This window comes from Heterocephalus glaber, unplaced genomic scaffold (genome assembly GCF_053883595.1).
Source record: "Heterocephalus glaber isolate CG9 unplaced genomic scaffold, H.glaber_assembly_v1.0 deba00000122, whole genome shotgun sequence".
NCBI lineage: Eukaryota > Metazoa > Chordata > Mammalia > Rodentia > Bathyergidae > Heterocephalus > Heterocephalus glaber.
Genome location: NW_028258138.1, coordinates 9,753,187 through 9,768,484, shown reverse-complemented (window position 1 = coordinate 9,768,484; position 15,298 = coordinate 9,753,187). Strand labels below are relative to the sequence as shown.

Genomic DNA, 15,298 nt, shown 5'->3' with positions numbered 1-15,298 from the left:
TATAGATGTTCAAAACAAATTACAAGCTTCAAGAAGAGAAAAATAGCAAAAATATTCCATGAGCATCCATCAGTCATGCTTTGAAATAGACCAGAACATAGGCTGTCTGTTTGCCATAGCAAAGTGCTGAAAAACTGGAACGTGATCACAGAGTGCTGCCTTTGTAGCCCTTCACTGTGGGCTTTTAGCTTAGCCAAGTATAGTGGTTTCACCTGTGAATTGTTCATTTTAAAAGAGAAAAAGTATCATTTGTACAATTTATTTTAAGAGAAGAATTAAAATACTCTTTCCTTCCCTTCTTTTAGTATGGAATCTGGTTCTTCAGAAAGTCCTGCTAGTATGAAGAGAGTAGCTTCCCCAGCAACCAAGCTGGCTGTGTCGGGTGAAGGTGAGGACCTAATCCATGTTGTGTTCTTGGAGGTGGGGGGACATTATGTAACACAAACAGTTTGCAATGAGGCTGGACTTTATTTTTTTATAGACCACATTAATTTATGATCAAGATATTAAAGAATATTTATTACATAAATAATTTATTTTTCCTTGGTCTGTTTCATAACACAGACCTAAATATTATATAAGTACCAGTCTACAGAAGGAGATATTATTTTAAATTTTTAAGAATGAACGAAGCTACATAATTCTGGTCCTAATGGTAAAAAACCACATCTTTTCTACATTCAATGCAGTCATTATCATAGCACTGACTGAGGAGTGCTACCTGAGTTAGTTAGGCTTTGCATATAGAAGTCTGAGCAGGCTTTGTAGTTAACAGATGTCATAACTTCCTAATTTTGTAGTAATTTGTCAAGGGTTCCTGGAATCAATTATATGAGGAGAGAATTTTTATTTAGTTTGCTATAATAAAAGTTAGATTCCTTAGACACTTTGCCTAATGAAAATACCATTATTGCAATAATTATTTCCATGGAAATAGCAACTGAAAAGGTTTAATGGTAGTTCAGACTCGCAATAAAAGCATTCTTTTTTCAAGAGGAATTTGTTTTATTGTTTTTATACCGAGTATCAAACTCAGGACTTTGTACTTGCAAAACAGGTACTGAGCTATATCCCCAGCCTTCAAGAGGAATTTTTAAAGGTGCTTTTTTTTTTTTTTTAAGTTTACAGATATAAGTATAAAACCTCATTATCAGGCTGGGGATTTAGCTCAGTGGTTCTGCTGCCTGGCTCGAAAGTGCAAAGACTCGAGTTTGATCCCCAGTACCAAAAAAAACCCCAAAAAACCCTCATTATCACTAAAAACTTCTAGTATTTTTTCATATCAAATATTTGTTATTATCATGAAAACAAATATAAACATAATTCTCTTATACATCCTCTATCTTAATGGTTTTTAAAATTCACTAATTAGAGGAACAAGGCAAAAAGCACATTTAAATACAATATGTACTATTGATATAGTAAAAAGCAAATTTTGCCCCCTCTTCAATAAAACTTCACTGTGTTATATCCAGTCAGGTCTTGGTGTAGGACCGGAGTTGTATCCTGGCTCTGCCGTGTAGTGGCCACATGGTACTTTTGTCCATGCCTTAGCTTCCTCATCTGAGAAGTGGGCATAACACTTACCCCCTTGATGTGGACATTAAGGATTAGGAAATAAAATGTGTAGGGGCAGGGATTTAGCTCAGTGGTTCCGCTGCCTGCCTTGCAAGTGGAAGGTCCCGAGTTCGATCCCTGGTAACAACAAAAAAAAAATGGGTAAAGCTTTTGAAACAAAATTAAGTAAACATCTGCATTTTGCTTCATTTCCTGGGTGACTAGTAGGACCACTCATCGGAGAGTGGCGTGGAGAAATGTTTGTTTTAAAACAAGTAAGATGCTCAGTATTGGAGCCCTCAATAACTAGGTCACTCAGATGAACCACATTTTTTCCAAAAATCAGGCAACAGAATAGAAGTAAACTCTGCTCTCAGTTGATCATTTATTTGAAATATTAGAAAACACTGTCGGCATCATAGAGGAAGTCTGTGAGGGGACATTAGGGTTAGAGACTCTTGGAGAGGCTGTTTTCAGATATTGATGAGCCTCTTACTGATACTGTATTGAACATCTAATGTACAGTAAGCTGTAAACCAGATTAAATAGATTACACATCTGGGTAGCTGTTAAAACACTGACTTGGGGGGCCAGGGATTTAGCTCAGTGGTGCCGCCGCCTGCCTCACAAGCACAAGGTCCCGAGTTCAATCCCTGGTACCAAAAGAAAAAAAAAAAAGCAGTGACTTGGGACTGGCCTGTGCCTTCTGTTGAATGCCTCTTGAAAAGGCGTTGCTGACATGGAGCCCTCTGACTTCACTCATCCCGTCTCTGGGCTTCACTGACCTGCAGCGCTCTTGCGGGTGCCTGTGTACATGGCAGGATGTGCAAAGCTCCCAGCCTCTACAGGCTCCTCATAGTTTAAACTGCAATAGTAGGTTCACCCACACATCGTGTTTCTGAAGTTCCTGTACATTTTGAAAGTTATTTCAAATTTTGGATTAACTGGTCAGGCGTGGTACCACAAACTTCTAATTCCAGCACTCTAGAAGGCTGAGGCAGAAGGATCACAAATTCATGCGTAGCCTAGATAACTTAGCAGTTTATCAAGATCCAGTCTCAAAAAATAAAAAAGGACTAAAGATATAAAAGCCCCAGGATCAATCCCCAATAGTACCACGAAGGGAGAAAAGAAATTTAGATCTATTTTAAAGAAATTGACTTCTAAGTTGAAGAATCACTGGGGAAAGTTTAGGTTGCCCAGGATCCTGTCTGAAATAGCCACTGGGAACTAAAGAACAGTAACTAGGAAGAAGAGGACAAGAGAAGTGTCAGAATACTGAGGAATCAAGAAAAGTAAAACTACATTAATACAAAGAAAATGCCCTTATTAAAGCCACCAAACTTTGATTTCAAGGTGTAGGAGTGATTTTTCCATTTTCAACTCTGGAGTTATGTGTTACCGGCACTGCAGGGCTAAAGACAAGGAGGCTCGGCTGGCCTTCTGTCTCCTAGCAGTCCATCTGCTGGCCTGGCTACAGTACACAGGTGACCAGAGAAACTGAAGGAGAAGCTTTGGATCTCAGGGTGCCCACATCAGCATGTGTACTAGGGTCTTGTTTTTTTGTGTATTTTAGTCTTCATTAGTACCTTCTACAGAGGTTGTTGTACTTGGGCAGTGGAGGTCTGCAAACTAAACTATTGCCTATGTATCAAAATGAGACTTTCCAGTTAAGGAATATCGTCTGAAATCATAGTGAGACACATACAGCACCTGTCATAAAAAAGAACTTTTTGAATCTGTAGTGACTTTTCTGTTGTTTTTTTAAAAAATGCAAAAGTCTGGGAGGAAATGGAAAAAAAGTAGAAACAAGAAATGTATGCATCTTTCTGTAAATCTTTGCTGTCCTACCTGGTATCTAGGGTTTTTGTATTTTCTGAGTATGACTTTGTTCTAAGTCTTAGTAGCACCAATTAAAAGCAATACAGAATTCTGCTTACAATTGAAAAAGAAAAACTTCTGAAGACGTTAAAGCATATAATTTCTTTAAGACTAACTTACATGAATTAAGAAAACGTGATAGACTGTGGTTTGTCTTTTTACCTTTTTGTCAAAGCCGTGATTATTCCCTAGGGTTGGGTAGACATGACTTTCATCATCAGTCCACTCTACCTGTTGATGCATTTGAGTGACACATAGATGTCCATTTTAACTAAATGTTATTTCTTATTTTGTATCCAGTAGCTTTCTGCCCTCTGCTATGTGGCACAGTAAGACATAATGAAAAAGTTACCTTCTTTAATCTGTGAATTGGTACCCTCAAAATTGAAACAGATATTTGCACAGCAAAAGCCATTTTCATTTAAAAAAACAAACAAACACTGTGAGCCTAAATCGTAGGTCATTTTTGGTTTTCGGTGTCGGTAGACACATAGTTGTGTTTTGTTCGTCTGCTGGGTCTTCGCAGGCACTGTCTGCCTGTCTGCATTATTGAATTTTTATGTGCAGTTGGGGAATGTGGAGTCTAGCATATTGCGCAGTTCTGTATCGTGTCTGTGATTACCCTTTCTGTGGAATGGATCTTATCCTAACTTCCCAATTCATAAACTTGCTTTTGCAAAGATGTCTGGGATTTCTTTAAACAATCAAGCTCTCTCCGTATCTCAATATTTCTCCCCACCAGAATTTATTGCCATGTACACTTACGAGAGTTCTGAGCAAGGAGATTTAACCTTTCAGCAAGGGGATGTGATTTTGGTTACCAAGAAAGATGGTGACTGGTGGACAGGAACAGTGGGCGACAAGTCCGGAGTCTTCCCTTCTAACTATGTGAGGCTTAAAGATTCAGAGGTAAACCCACATTAACTGTTTCCTTTTCTGTGCAATGGTTCTTCCGGTGGGGACTCATGATGTTTGCAGGTGGAACACTCTGTTGGGTTTTGCTAAGTTCTTGAATGCAACAGTGACCACCGTGGGACCTGGAACTTGTCATTTGGTACTGTGGGGTAAGCATTGGCTTCCCACGAGCAGAACTCCTGGGGCCAAGTGGAGGCTTCATGAAAGGGTGGTCTTCATTACCTGGGTTACAATGTTACTAATCTCTGTTCCTGCATGTAACCAGTTTAGGATTTCGAGTAAACTTTCTTTTAGTTCTTCATGGAGGTTGATTTTTAGATGCCTTCTATTTTAGCTTGGGCAGCAGTATTTTGCCCATGTAAAATAAAAGTATTCTGGTGATACTGGCCTTAGAATTTTGGGTGGTAGGAAGTTTCTTAATTTCTTTCTTTTTTGATATACACAGTAGAAACATGCAAGATCTAAGAGGTTGGTACATTTTGGGGATGCTGTTATCTGTATATATTGGAAGTGGCTCCTGTTGCTTAATAGAGCCCTACAAATCTGATTGTGTAAAATAAAATGTGGTCTCGATTCTGCAAGTTGAATGAAATGCAGGGAGAGACAGTAGAGTACAGGAAATTGTCTTGTGGAGAGTTTCAGTGTGTAAATGTAGCCATTTAACAGATCCATAAAAATAAACGAATAGGAATTCACTCTTTTTTTGTTTTTTGTTTTTGCTTGCTTTTTTAAAAGCACAGCCAGTGCACCTTTATTTTCTTACTTCTCCTCATACCTTGTAGTCATTGAGCAAAAAGGCCGACAGAGCTGCTGTAGAGAAGACTGCGTTCTTGGGTGTAAGTGAGTGGACAAAGCGCTAGCTCTCTCTCATCCCATTTAAATGTCAGGAGACCTCGCACAGTGGGCTCTTCTGTAGCGCCCTTGACTCCTTGGTTCTGGGCCAAGGCTGTGCCTGGTGACTTGGTACAGCCTTCTCACCTTCCCTGCACTTCCAAATAATGGTTTATATACTTTTTTTTAAAGAGATGTCATTATTTTTGTTGTTTCTCTTGCTATGGTCTTGAGAACAGCTTGCAGAAATTCCCTTAGATAGATTTGTGTAAGTCTGCCCACCCTTGGAGGATGTGGCAGAAGCCTGTTAGGAAATAATTTTCTCCTGTAAGATAGCTGGCTTACTGAACTCCGTAGACTTGCAAAGGGAGGCTTAAACTCATCTCCAGACCATCAAGTTGGCTCCAATAGGAATCATTCAGATGCTGTTTCAGGGGGAACGGGGGAAATGCTAAAAACTAAACTCAGTTTCTGTTATGCTTGAAAACACTTCAAGTGACATTACTTTTTAGATCACTGAAAATACAAAGGCCATTTGGTTTGCATTTAAATTATTTTGACTTTATTAAATTTATTTACACTTTTGACTAAGGTCTGTTTACATCAGGAATTTAATAACATTTAAATAATATAATTAAAATCTAAATCACTGAAAATAAAAAACCATTGTATCATATTTTAATAAATTAGTTTTGATTTAAAAAACCGTTAGAAATCAGTATGTTTTCAAAAGTTGACTTTTTAAGGTAAACAGAGTTGTAAGGTACTTTCTTAATCATAGTCTTAAATTATTAGCTACTGCAGAAAAACCAACAGTACTAAAGAATATTTAGCTACCTTGTTTAGTAATTTAAAAAAATCTAAAAAGTCCATCATTTTGTCCTTCTTAGATACAGAGCTCAATGTATGAACAAAACATCTTACCAAACTTAAAACCCAGACCAAGCTTCAGGCACCAGACTGGACCTGTGGACCGGGGCAGGGTTGTCCTTCCTGTCACCCTTTTCTAGGGCACAGCGTGGGACAGTTTTCTACCAGTGTAGCCAAGAACCTGACCTTCTGGGTACATCTGGCTCGTTGTGTTGGCTATGATTTTTCAAAGCGAGCATGTTGGAACCACTTGAACTTGGGGTTGGGTATTGCCAGTTCTGTCTTCTTTCCATGGAATATAGGAAGAATCATTTAAGCCTGTCCATGGAAGTAACTGATCACTTGGTATCTTACTTCATTGGTATTCCTTTATTTGATGTGTAGCCCATAAATATAGCAAGACAGATTGATATTGTATAATTATACTCCTTAAAGAAAGCATAATCAGAGTAAAAGTTTAACCCAAACTTTTCCTGGTAAATGATTATTAAATTTCAATAACCACAAATATAGGGACAGTGATAAGTTGGTTTCCTAGTAAATACATTGCATGTTTTTATTCTGTAGTAATTCTCATTTAGTTTCTTTGCTTTGTTTTAATTGAAAAGCTCAATTTTCTGCAGGACAGGGAGTCAAGGGTGGACATTTATTCATAATAAAGCACATTGTCACAACAGATTGCATTCTGGCCTGTGTCCTGGCTCTCGTGGTCTCTGTTGGCTGACTCAGCTGGTTTAAAGTTCCATGAGTGTCCACAAGAGGAACTTAGTCCTGGAACACTTAATAGCTGGAAAGAAATACGGTCTGCTTCTGTAGATTGTGCTTCCAGCACAGCTAGAGAATTGTCAGCGTTTAGACAGTGTGAAATTGGGTTAAAAGGCTATGCAGGACAGCAGTCCCCTTTGGCTAGAGAGAGGTAAGTGGAATGGAGAAAGGAAGGAGGATCCCATCATCCCTGTGCCATTTTACATCTTTAAAAAGAAAAACTCTGCTAGGCATGGTGACACACGCCTGTAATCCCAGCACTTGGGAGGCTGAGGCAGGAGGATCATTGTAGCCTGGGCTACATAGTGAGTTTAAGAACAAAAATCAATAGAAAGAAGAACTCTAGACCAAATGTAGCAAAATATTAATGTTTTAACATATTAGATCTGGATGGTAGACTCACAGTTGTCTGTTATAGTCTCCGTACTTTTTATGTGTGAAATGTTTCCTAATTAACTGTTTGAAAATAAAGTTTGAGCTGAGTGTGTAGGCCATAGTCCTCCTAGCATGGAGCCTCCTGATGGGTTAGTCCAGGTCCAGGATGCGCCTGTGCCCTTTGGGGTGCCACATGCTTGGTTGGTTTTTTTTGCTTCTAAAGAAAACAGTAAAAGCCAGCTGTTAGAAAGTCCTGTGTCCTGTGTTTTTGTCCTGTGTTTTCTTGATATACACCCTCCTGTCAGGTGACACTACGCTACTGTTTGCCCAAAACAAAAAGAGGGATTTAAGGCTCAAGTGGGTTTGTATCATAATCATTTTTTAAGTTGTATGATCAAAACTCTTCAGCATGCAAATGAGACCTTTTGCTCTGTTTTAAGGGCTCTGGAACTGCTGGGAAAACAGGGAGTTTAGGAAAAAAACCTGGTAAGTTATGTATCCCAATGCTTATTTTTCAATGTTATAAATGTAATTGATAGTTTTTCCCAGTCTTTGTTTATTAGGGCCAGAAACTTAAAGACAGAGAGACTTTTTCCTGAGAGTGGTTAGAGTAGTTCCTTTTTTTGGAATCCATTAATACTCACACATGATTATGACATTTGGCTGTTGCTTCACACATGGGGGGTGGGGGTGTTACCAGACAGAAGGCTCTCTGAGGTTGTAAGGAAATAACTCAGGCAAGATGATGGGAAATTGGGCCGGGGATTTAGCTCAGTGGTTTCGCTGCCTCCTGTGCAAGTGCAAGGACCCGAGTTCGATCCCCAGTACCAAAAAAAAAAAAAAAAAGATGGTGGGAAATTGTCATGCGTGGAGATGTAAAACTGTGGGGTTAGCTGCTTCTCAGTCATCACATTCAGCTCAGTAACCCCTTTTCCACTTCCTGAAAACACATTAAAGTTCCAGGACATAAACAGTGGAGGAGTTCAGAGGAGTAACAGATACTATCAGATTATAGCCCCCACTAATTTAGAAGCCACTGGGTGGTTTTCCTCAGGTACACATTGAAGGTACAAAATTATAGTCATGCCTCTGAATTCAGAGTTTTAGTTTATTTAAACAAAATCACATGTTCTGTAAATAGTAGCACAAGAGAAAAGGAAGCAGATGTAAAATAATATGGTTTGTATGGCCCGTCTTCCTGGTCTAGGTTATTTGTGCTTTTTTGCTGTCATATCCTTGGGAAATTATTATAGGTTGGAACAGTCACTACTCTGCTGAGAGGGGTTTGTGTGTCTGGTGGTCAGCTCCAAATGGGCTTCCATAGCCAGGAAAGGCAGGGGTTGGGTTGGTGAAGACCTTCACCAGACTCCACATAGTGGGCCACCTGGTCAAGTGTCTTTGACTGTGAGCCTTACATTTTAAATGTTTGTCACACAAAGAGTCTCGGTAGCTCATCTCAGTACCCAGGTGGGCTTAACTTTGCACTAAAGCTAGCAAGCTGCTCGGGCACTCAAAAGGCAGCACAGAATGTTGTGGCAGATCGCTGGCTCATATGGCATGTGCTCTAAGGAGCAGAAACAGCTGATGCCAAATAGGACACTGATTGGGACTTTCTCCAGACCCAAACCTCTTGGAACAGTGCTCATCCTTGGCATGCTACTCAAGAGTCTCCATCCCCAGCAGGTTCCCAGCTGGGGCTTTCAGTCAGAGCTACACTATCTGTAAGCTGGGCTTCAGACTTTCTTGCTTCCTCGAGCTCTCTGAAGCATCAAGCAGGCCAGGCCTCCCCGTGACCTGGCACCTTTGTCATAGTGGCTGATCCGAGGTTGCAGAACACAACAGCTGGGCCTTGCCAAAGTGCCAGACTCTTACTTCTCCCCTGAGATACTAGGAAAGTAGATCTGTCAAAGCGCAGACCCTCTTTGCCTCCTTGCTTTCCATCTTTCTTCACTTTGACATTCTTTCTTTCTTCCTTTTTCTATGTCCTTCTTTCCTTCCTTTCAAAAGCCAGTGTGATGGAGAGTGAGTGTAGCACAGTAGAGCAGTTTGTTCTGCATCACTTCTGAAAGTTCCAAAGTGGCTGCAGATCCACCAGAATCTGTCCGAGCAGAAGTCTGTCTTTTTATGCTTGACACTGGGGCCAGCAGAAATGTCTTGTCAGAGCCTGGTCTATGGTCTTGCTGGAATTTTTCCACAGAACTGTTTATTATTTTTTTCTCTGTGCTGAGTTATTGTTTTTCCATAAAATTCTCCTTAACTACAGGTTCCTTCTTGAAATAAAAAGAAGTAAACTCACTTCCATGACTCATACCAGAAATTCAGGAATCACTCCCAAAATATGAGCCATAAAGAAAATTAGAGTCTGAAACTATATAAATGAGCTGCAGCTAGGATCTTGATGATTTCAGTGGAAAATGGGATTTCTCTTCTGTATTTGACAGAGGGTTGTCTTGGGTTATTATTCACTGAGCACTGGGGGCAGGGGAAGTGGTGAATAAGGGCCAGCCCCGGAGCAGGTTTTTGCAGTGACAATGGGAGGGGCTGGGACAGAAGGGCAGGGAACTGGGGGAATTCGGAGGGAAGTTGGTAAGTAAGCTCTGAGACAGTGCGGAAGTTCCACAGAACACTGAGCCAAGCTGAAAGATCAGCCCAGCCCCTGAACGCTGCTTGAACACTTTAGCTCTGGGAAGGGGTAGGGTGGGGCAATTCAGTCTCCCTCCTCGAGAGAGAGCAAAATCCACACAGTATGCTAGTTTTGATGATGTTAACCTGTGACCTTAGGAGACGGCTGTGTCTTCTTAGGATTTCCCTCGCCTCACTCTAACTGTGCTCTGCAATGTTTGATCTTGTTTTTCAGAAATTGCTCAAGTTATTGCCTCCTACACTGCTACTGGTCCCGAGCAACTTACTCTGGCCCCTGGTCAGCTGATTTTGATCCGAAAAAAGAATCCAGGTGGATGGTGGGAAGGAGAGCTGCAAGTTAGTGTCTTTTCTATGTATTTTAAATTGTCGGGGCTGGGGATTTAGCTCAGTGGTTTCGCTGCCTGCTATGCAAGTGCAAGGACCCAAGTTTGATCCCCAGTAAAAAATATGAAAAATAAATAAAATAAAATAAAATTGTCTGTCCAAGTTTGAATATGCAGACTCTCCAAGGGACAGTATTTTATTGCTAAGTACAAAGAACTTCTTACTGGCTGCATCTTTTGTGTGAATAGTGCAAGATGCAAACATTTCAGAAACTGTTTAGTTCCTAAGTTTCAAAGAGCCAGTAGCAGGATTCTGAGAGTTAAGGATTCATCTTAAATTTCATCCATTCAACTTCTGGGCTCAGATTCTTAGTACAGAGACAGAATTTACAGGTTGACTGATGCCTGCATACATCGTGGTCCATGGAAGTGGAGCCCTTCACCCGTGGTATATAAGGTGCTGCGGCAGAGGTTTCTTTTTAATCAAAGCCACATCTGTCTTTAGTTTCCGTGTGTGTGTGTGTGTGTGTGTGTGTGTGTGTGTGTGTTGTCTTGTTACTCACTTTGCAGTTGGGATGTAGACACTAGATTAGATAAAATTATTATATCAGTATTAAATTTACTAAAATTGATATCTGTATTGTGATTCTATAACAGAATATTCCTATTTTTAGTAACTACCCATTGAAGAATTTAGGGACGATGAGGCATGATGTAAACAGCTTGTACTCAGATGACTGAGCAAAAGGAATGGCATGGATAGAGGGAGGGCGAATGAGCAAATGGTGAACCAGTTGGGGTTGAGTGTTAACAACAGGTAAGTCCAGGTGTAGTGTATGGGTGTTCTGTGCACTTTTCTTATTCTTTCAACTTTTCCATAAGTTTGAAGATATTTCTAAACCCAAAGTCACTTTAAAGAATGTTACTTCTATAGGAATTACCGTTGACCCTTTCTAGCTGTAGGTCACATATCAGTGAACTCAACTAGCTCCAAACTGAAACTGTTTGAGAAATTTGCCTCTATATTGAGCATGAACGGACTTTCTTTTCCTTGTCATTATTTCCTAAACAATACAGAGTAACACCTGCAGTATTAGCATTTATCTTGTCTTAGGGCTTATGCTAACCTAGAGATGATTTAAAGTACTACAGATGCTGTGCATAAGTTATATGCAAGTACTGTGTTATTTTAGCCAGGCATAGTAACCGTCAGCCTGGACTGCATAGTGAGTCTCTTTAAAAAAAAAAACTTGTATCATTTCATAAAGAAACTCCAGCATCCTCAGATTCTGGTATCCGTGGGCGTCCTGGAAACTATCCCCCCAGTGCCGAGGGACAATGTCCTTAACAGATGAGCCTGCTGAGTCTTGAACAGAAAGTGCCTCTCTCCAGGCCTCCCACCCCCGCTTCTACTCCCCAAGTGAAGACCAACCTTGGACAGCAGGCCCCACTTGGCCTCTTAGCATATTGTAAAGGACAGTGCCCTCTGTGGCTTGCCTGCACAGCCTTCCTTGGGGACACTGCATTCCTTAGAGGCCTGGCAACGGGCTGAGTCTCCTAGCAGCTGTCAGGTTTTCGTGCAGAGGGGTAGGGCAGCTCGAGGGCACAGAACCTGTCCTCCTTGAAAGTTGAGTGCAGGGTCTGCTGCATAGCACAGGGGACCTCAGCAAGTATTTGCTGACTGTGTGAACAAAGGGTTTCTGAAGTCCCTCTTGTGAGTGTCCCTGGGAAGGAGCCCACAAGAGCCCTCTGGTGCCGTGGGTGTGCGTGGGGTTGCTTATCATGTCAGCCAGCTTCTATCTGGCTGTGAGCAGGACCGTGCGAGGGTCGGGTACCTCAGAGATGGAGGAAGGAGCAAGGAAAAGCTTGCCCTGTGGGGCACTGGCTATGCAGGGCAGACCCTTGAGAACCCTGGAGAATGGAGCCCGGAACAGCACCAGCAGGAGATGTGTGCCTCAGGAAGGAAAAAGGGCTCACCAGGGAAGTCTCCAGACACACTGTGTCCTGCTCACACTTTGTCCAGCCCAAGCCTGGGCGAGGAGGGGTAGATCTCTTTTGGTGAGCTGGATGCCCAGTCTCCTCCTGGATTCAAGAAATGCCCTGGCAGAAGAGAAGGCACAGCCTGGAATATAGCTAATGACGAAGCTTCCCCCGGGAGCTCACTGCTGGGCAGCCATAACAGCCCTGTCCAGAAGGCCTGGCCAGCTACTGCTTACTGGCTCGGGAGTCTGACCTTTGGAGTCCAGGATGGGATAGCCACTCTGCTTTTTTTTTTTAGGTATCAGGTATCGAACTCAGGACCTTTCGCTTTCAAGGCAGGCACCAGAACCACTGAGCTAAATCCCTGGCCCTCTGCTTTTTTTTTTTGGGTACCGGGGATTGAACTCGGGTCCTTACTCTTGCGCATCACTCTGCTTTTTAATGTGCCTGCTCCACCATGGGCAGGGAGAGGCCTGCTCAGGCCAGTGGGCCCACTCCCCATGTAGCTGTGCCGTCAGTGCCTGCTGCCTTCTGATCTGAATGTTCCTCGCCTGCTCTGAAGACTTAGGTGACTGACTCCCATTGCCCATCCCTGTGAAGGCTGCCACCTGTGCCCCCTCTTCCCTTTGTAGCTTTATGTCTTAGCACTCTGCAGCGACGTCGTCTTCACAATAGTCCCATTTGACTCTTGGTTTGAAACAACACCCCACCTTGTGCCTTGGCTTCCTTGGCTCATGAGGACCCCCCATGAGGTTGACTTCTGCCTCTCTTTGATTCCTAGAGGGCCAGCCATATCCCACCCCTCTTAGAAACTTTCTGCGACCACCCCAATCAGAAGTACCATCTCCTTTGCCCTGAACTTGGGGCATGACCCCAGGCCAGCAGCATTCTGTGGTATTTCATAGCCAATGCTGACATTAGTATTTAGCTTTCCATGTATAATTCTTATTTCCATGCATTAGGTGATAAGTTTCTCTAAGGCTACATGTTTTTTTTGGTACTAGGGTTCAAACTCAGGACCTTTCCTTTGTGAGGCAGACACAATGCCACTGAGCTAAATCCTCAGCCCAGGCTACATGTTTTTTTAGGGCTCACATTCCTGGCACTTCTCTCAAAAGAGAGTTTTGAATGGTTTTTGGAATCCATAATAAACGTGGGTGGATTTCCTTGCCTGGGATACCTTCTGGGACTTTCACCAGGGTGACTATCATCGAGAATACACAAAGGAAGGAATTAACCAAGGAGTTCAGTGTTCTGCCTTTGTAAAACTTTGGTGGTGGAGGATGTAGAGGAGTCATAGTGAGCCGTGTGGCATTTCACTGGATAGGTATGCATATGGGAACCTGTAAACAAGTGGCTTCAGTCATGGGCAGATTCACTATGAAAATAAAAGCTTTAGTCTTTGAGCCAAGGGCATGCAGTCTGTCAGACCACAGTGAAACCTCCACTAGCCCAGAGGTGTCCCTCTTGATTAGTCAGCAGGCAGGAGCCAGAGTTAACATGGTAGGCGTTTTCTTCTAGTTTTACTTCCTTTGTTTTTGCCATTCCCAAAGACAGCTGCTTTTAGAGATACCTTCTGTGTGTGTGCATGTGTGTATGTGTGGATAGGCATGTAACTGAGTTCTCTCTCTGGTGATACGTGGAAAGGTAGTCATAGCCCTTTGCTCCTCATCCTCTATACAGTCTTTTGTAACTACAAGTCTTGGCTTACCAACTTTATCATAAGCTCCTCCGTGTCATATACTAACACTTTAGGCAGCCAAGAGTTGAACATTAAATAAATGGATCTTGTGTCAAATCAGGAGAAAGGAATGGAAATGCAAAATGTGCTTACAGCCATCAAGTGGCCCTGGAGCTCTTTGAAAGCAGCATTAGACTGAGACTCCCTGTGTTCTGTGCATACTGCATGTATGTTGCCATGCACCTCAGGGTGTATTTACCTGTAAAGAAAGCACAGATGTGAGTGTAAATCTTGGCTTACTGCTAACTAGCCTGCAGCCCTGGACTGTTGATTTTTCGACCTCACTCTTTGTCAAGAAATTGGGAATAATGTCCTTCTGGAATTGCGTGGAAAAATGCACATAAGGTTCTTGGCATAGGGCCTGGCTCAAAAAGTACACCGAGTTTTGATGGCCAGTATTACTGTTATTCCTAAGGCCCATATATAATGTTGGCATTAATTATAACTGTTACATTACCTGAAAATAGCAGCCAAGAGTTAACCTACTTTCTGTATTAGACACACTACAGAATACTCTGAATTTGTGATCCAGCCCTTAGCAAAAATATTCCAGGCTTTGCTGATCAGTGGATGCCACAATTTGGATTTTTGCTGTCAATGGTTTGTTCTTGGCATAGTAATCCATGGGTTCTACTGTTAATGCCCTTTGCATTTTATTTCTATATAAATTTTACATTAGTTCTCTGCTATAAAGCAAATTGTAAAAGAAGATGAACCACTTAAAATTTTTGATATACTTATTTTTTTGTTAGGCACGTGGAAAAAAGCGCCAAATAGGCTGGTTCCCAGCTAACTATGTCAAACTTCTAAGCCCTGGGACAAGCAAAATCACTCCAACAGAACTACCCAAGTCAGCAGCATTGCCAGCAGGTAAGGAGTGTGCAGTCTCCTTGGAAAATGATCTGCATGTTGCTGTAGCCTCTCCACTCAGTGGTCTCATTAAGTATCTAGATTGTTTTCCACATGTGCTTTAAGCACTTCTTGTACTTGCTGGAACTGACACCCAGCTAATGGATATGGACTATGTTTTTCAAAAGGACCAAATATCTAAGTAGCTTGACTGTGCTGGGTACAACAGAGCCCTTGTTGGAATTCTCCTCCTCAAGGAGTCATGAATGCCTTGGCCTTAAAGCCAGATTTTTCTCTTGATTTCCTTCCAGCCATTTAAATTGGGATTTGGGCTAACGGGTGAGGTGACAGAAAGGGGCTCCTAAAAATAAATGACAGGGGTCCACATAGGTCAGAAGATTGAGCTGGAGGCCGTGGGGGTCTGTTGGTTGTAATGTAGTGTCCACAAAAGACCAGAATAACTCCCTGGTGACATTTACTGTGAACAGAGGGTCTTCGCTGAGTAGGCAGGATGTTGTGCACCCTTACTTAGAGCCCTAAAAAAAGACAGTGCCCTGCTGTTGACCCG

The 15,298-nt window shown here is 42.0% G+C and overlaps 1 protein-coding gene across 10 annotated transcripts in view; it reads left to right on the top strand.

Annotated features, from left to right (window-relative positions):
- Positions 1–15,298, top strand: part of Itsn1 (intersectin 1) — a 207,855-nt gene that overhangs the window by 142,957 nt on the left and 49,600 nt on the right. For 8 of the 10 annotated variants that reach the window (XM_087208242.1, XM_087208253.1, XM_087208228.1 and 5 more), the window contains 5 exons: positions 306–388; positions 4,181–4,347; positions 7,635–7,680; positions 10,052–10,173; positions 14,634–14,751. In XM_087208242.1, the coding sequence (XP_087064368.1) occupies positions 306–388; positions 4,181–4,347; positions 7,635–7,680; positions 10,052–10,173; positions 14,634–14,751 (536 nt within the window). The remainder of the gene's footprint in view (positions 1–305; positions 389–4,180; positions 4,348–7,634; positions 7,681–10,051; positions 10,174–14,633; positions 14,752–15,298) is intronic. The other 2 variants (XM_087208245.1, XM_087208250.1) reach the window with 1 other exon arrangement.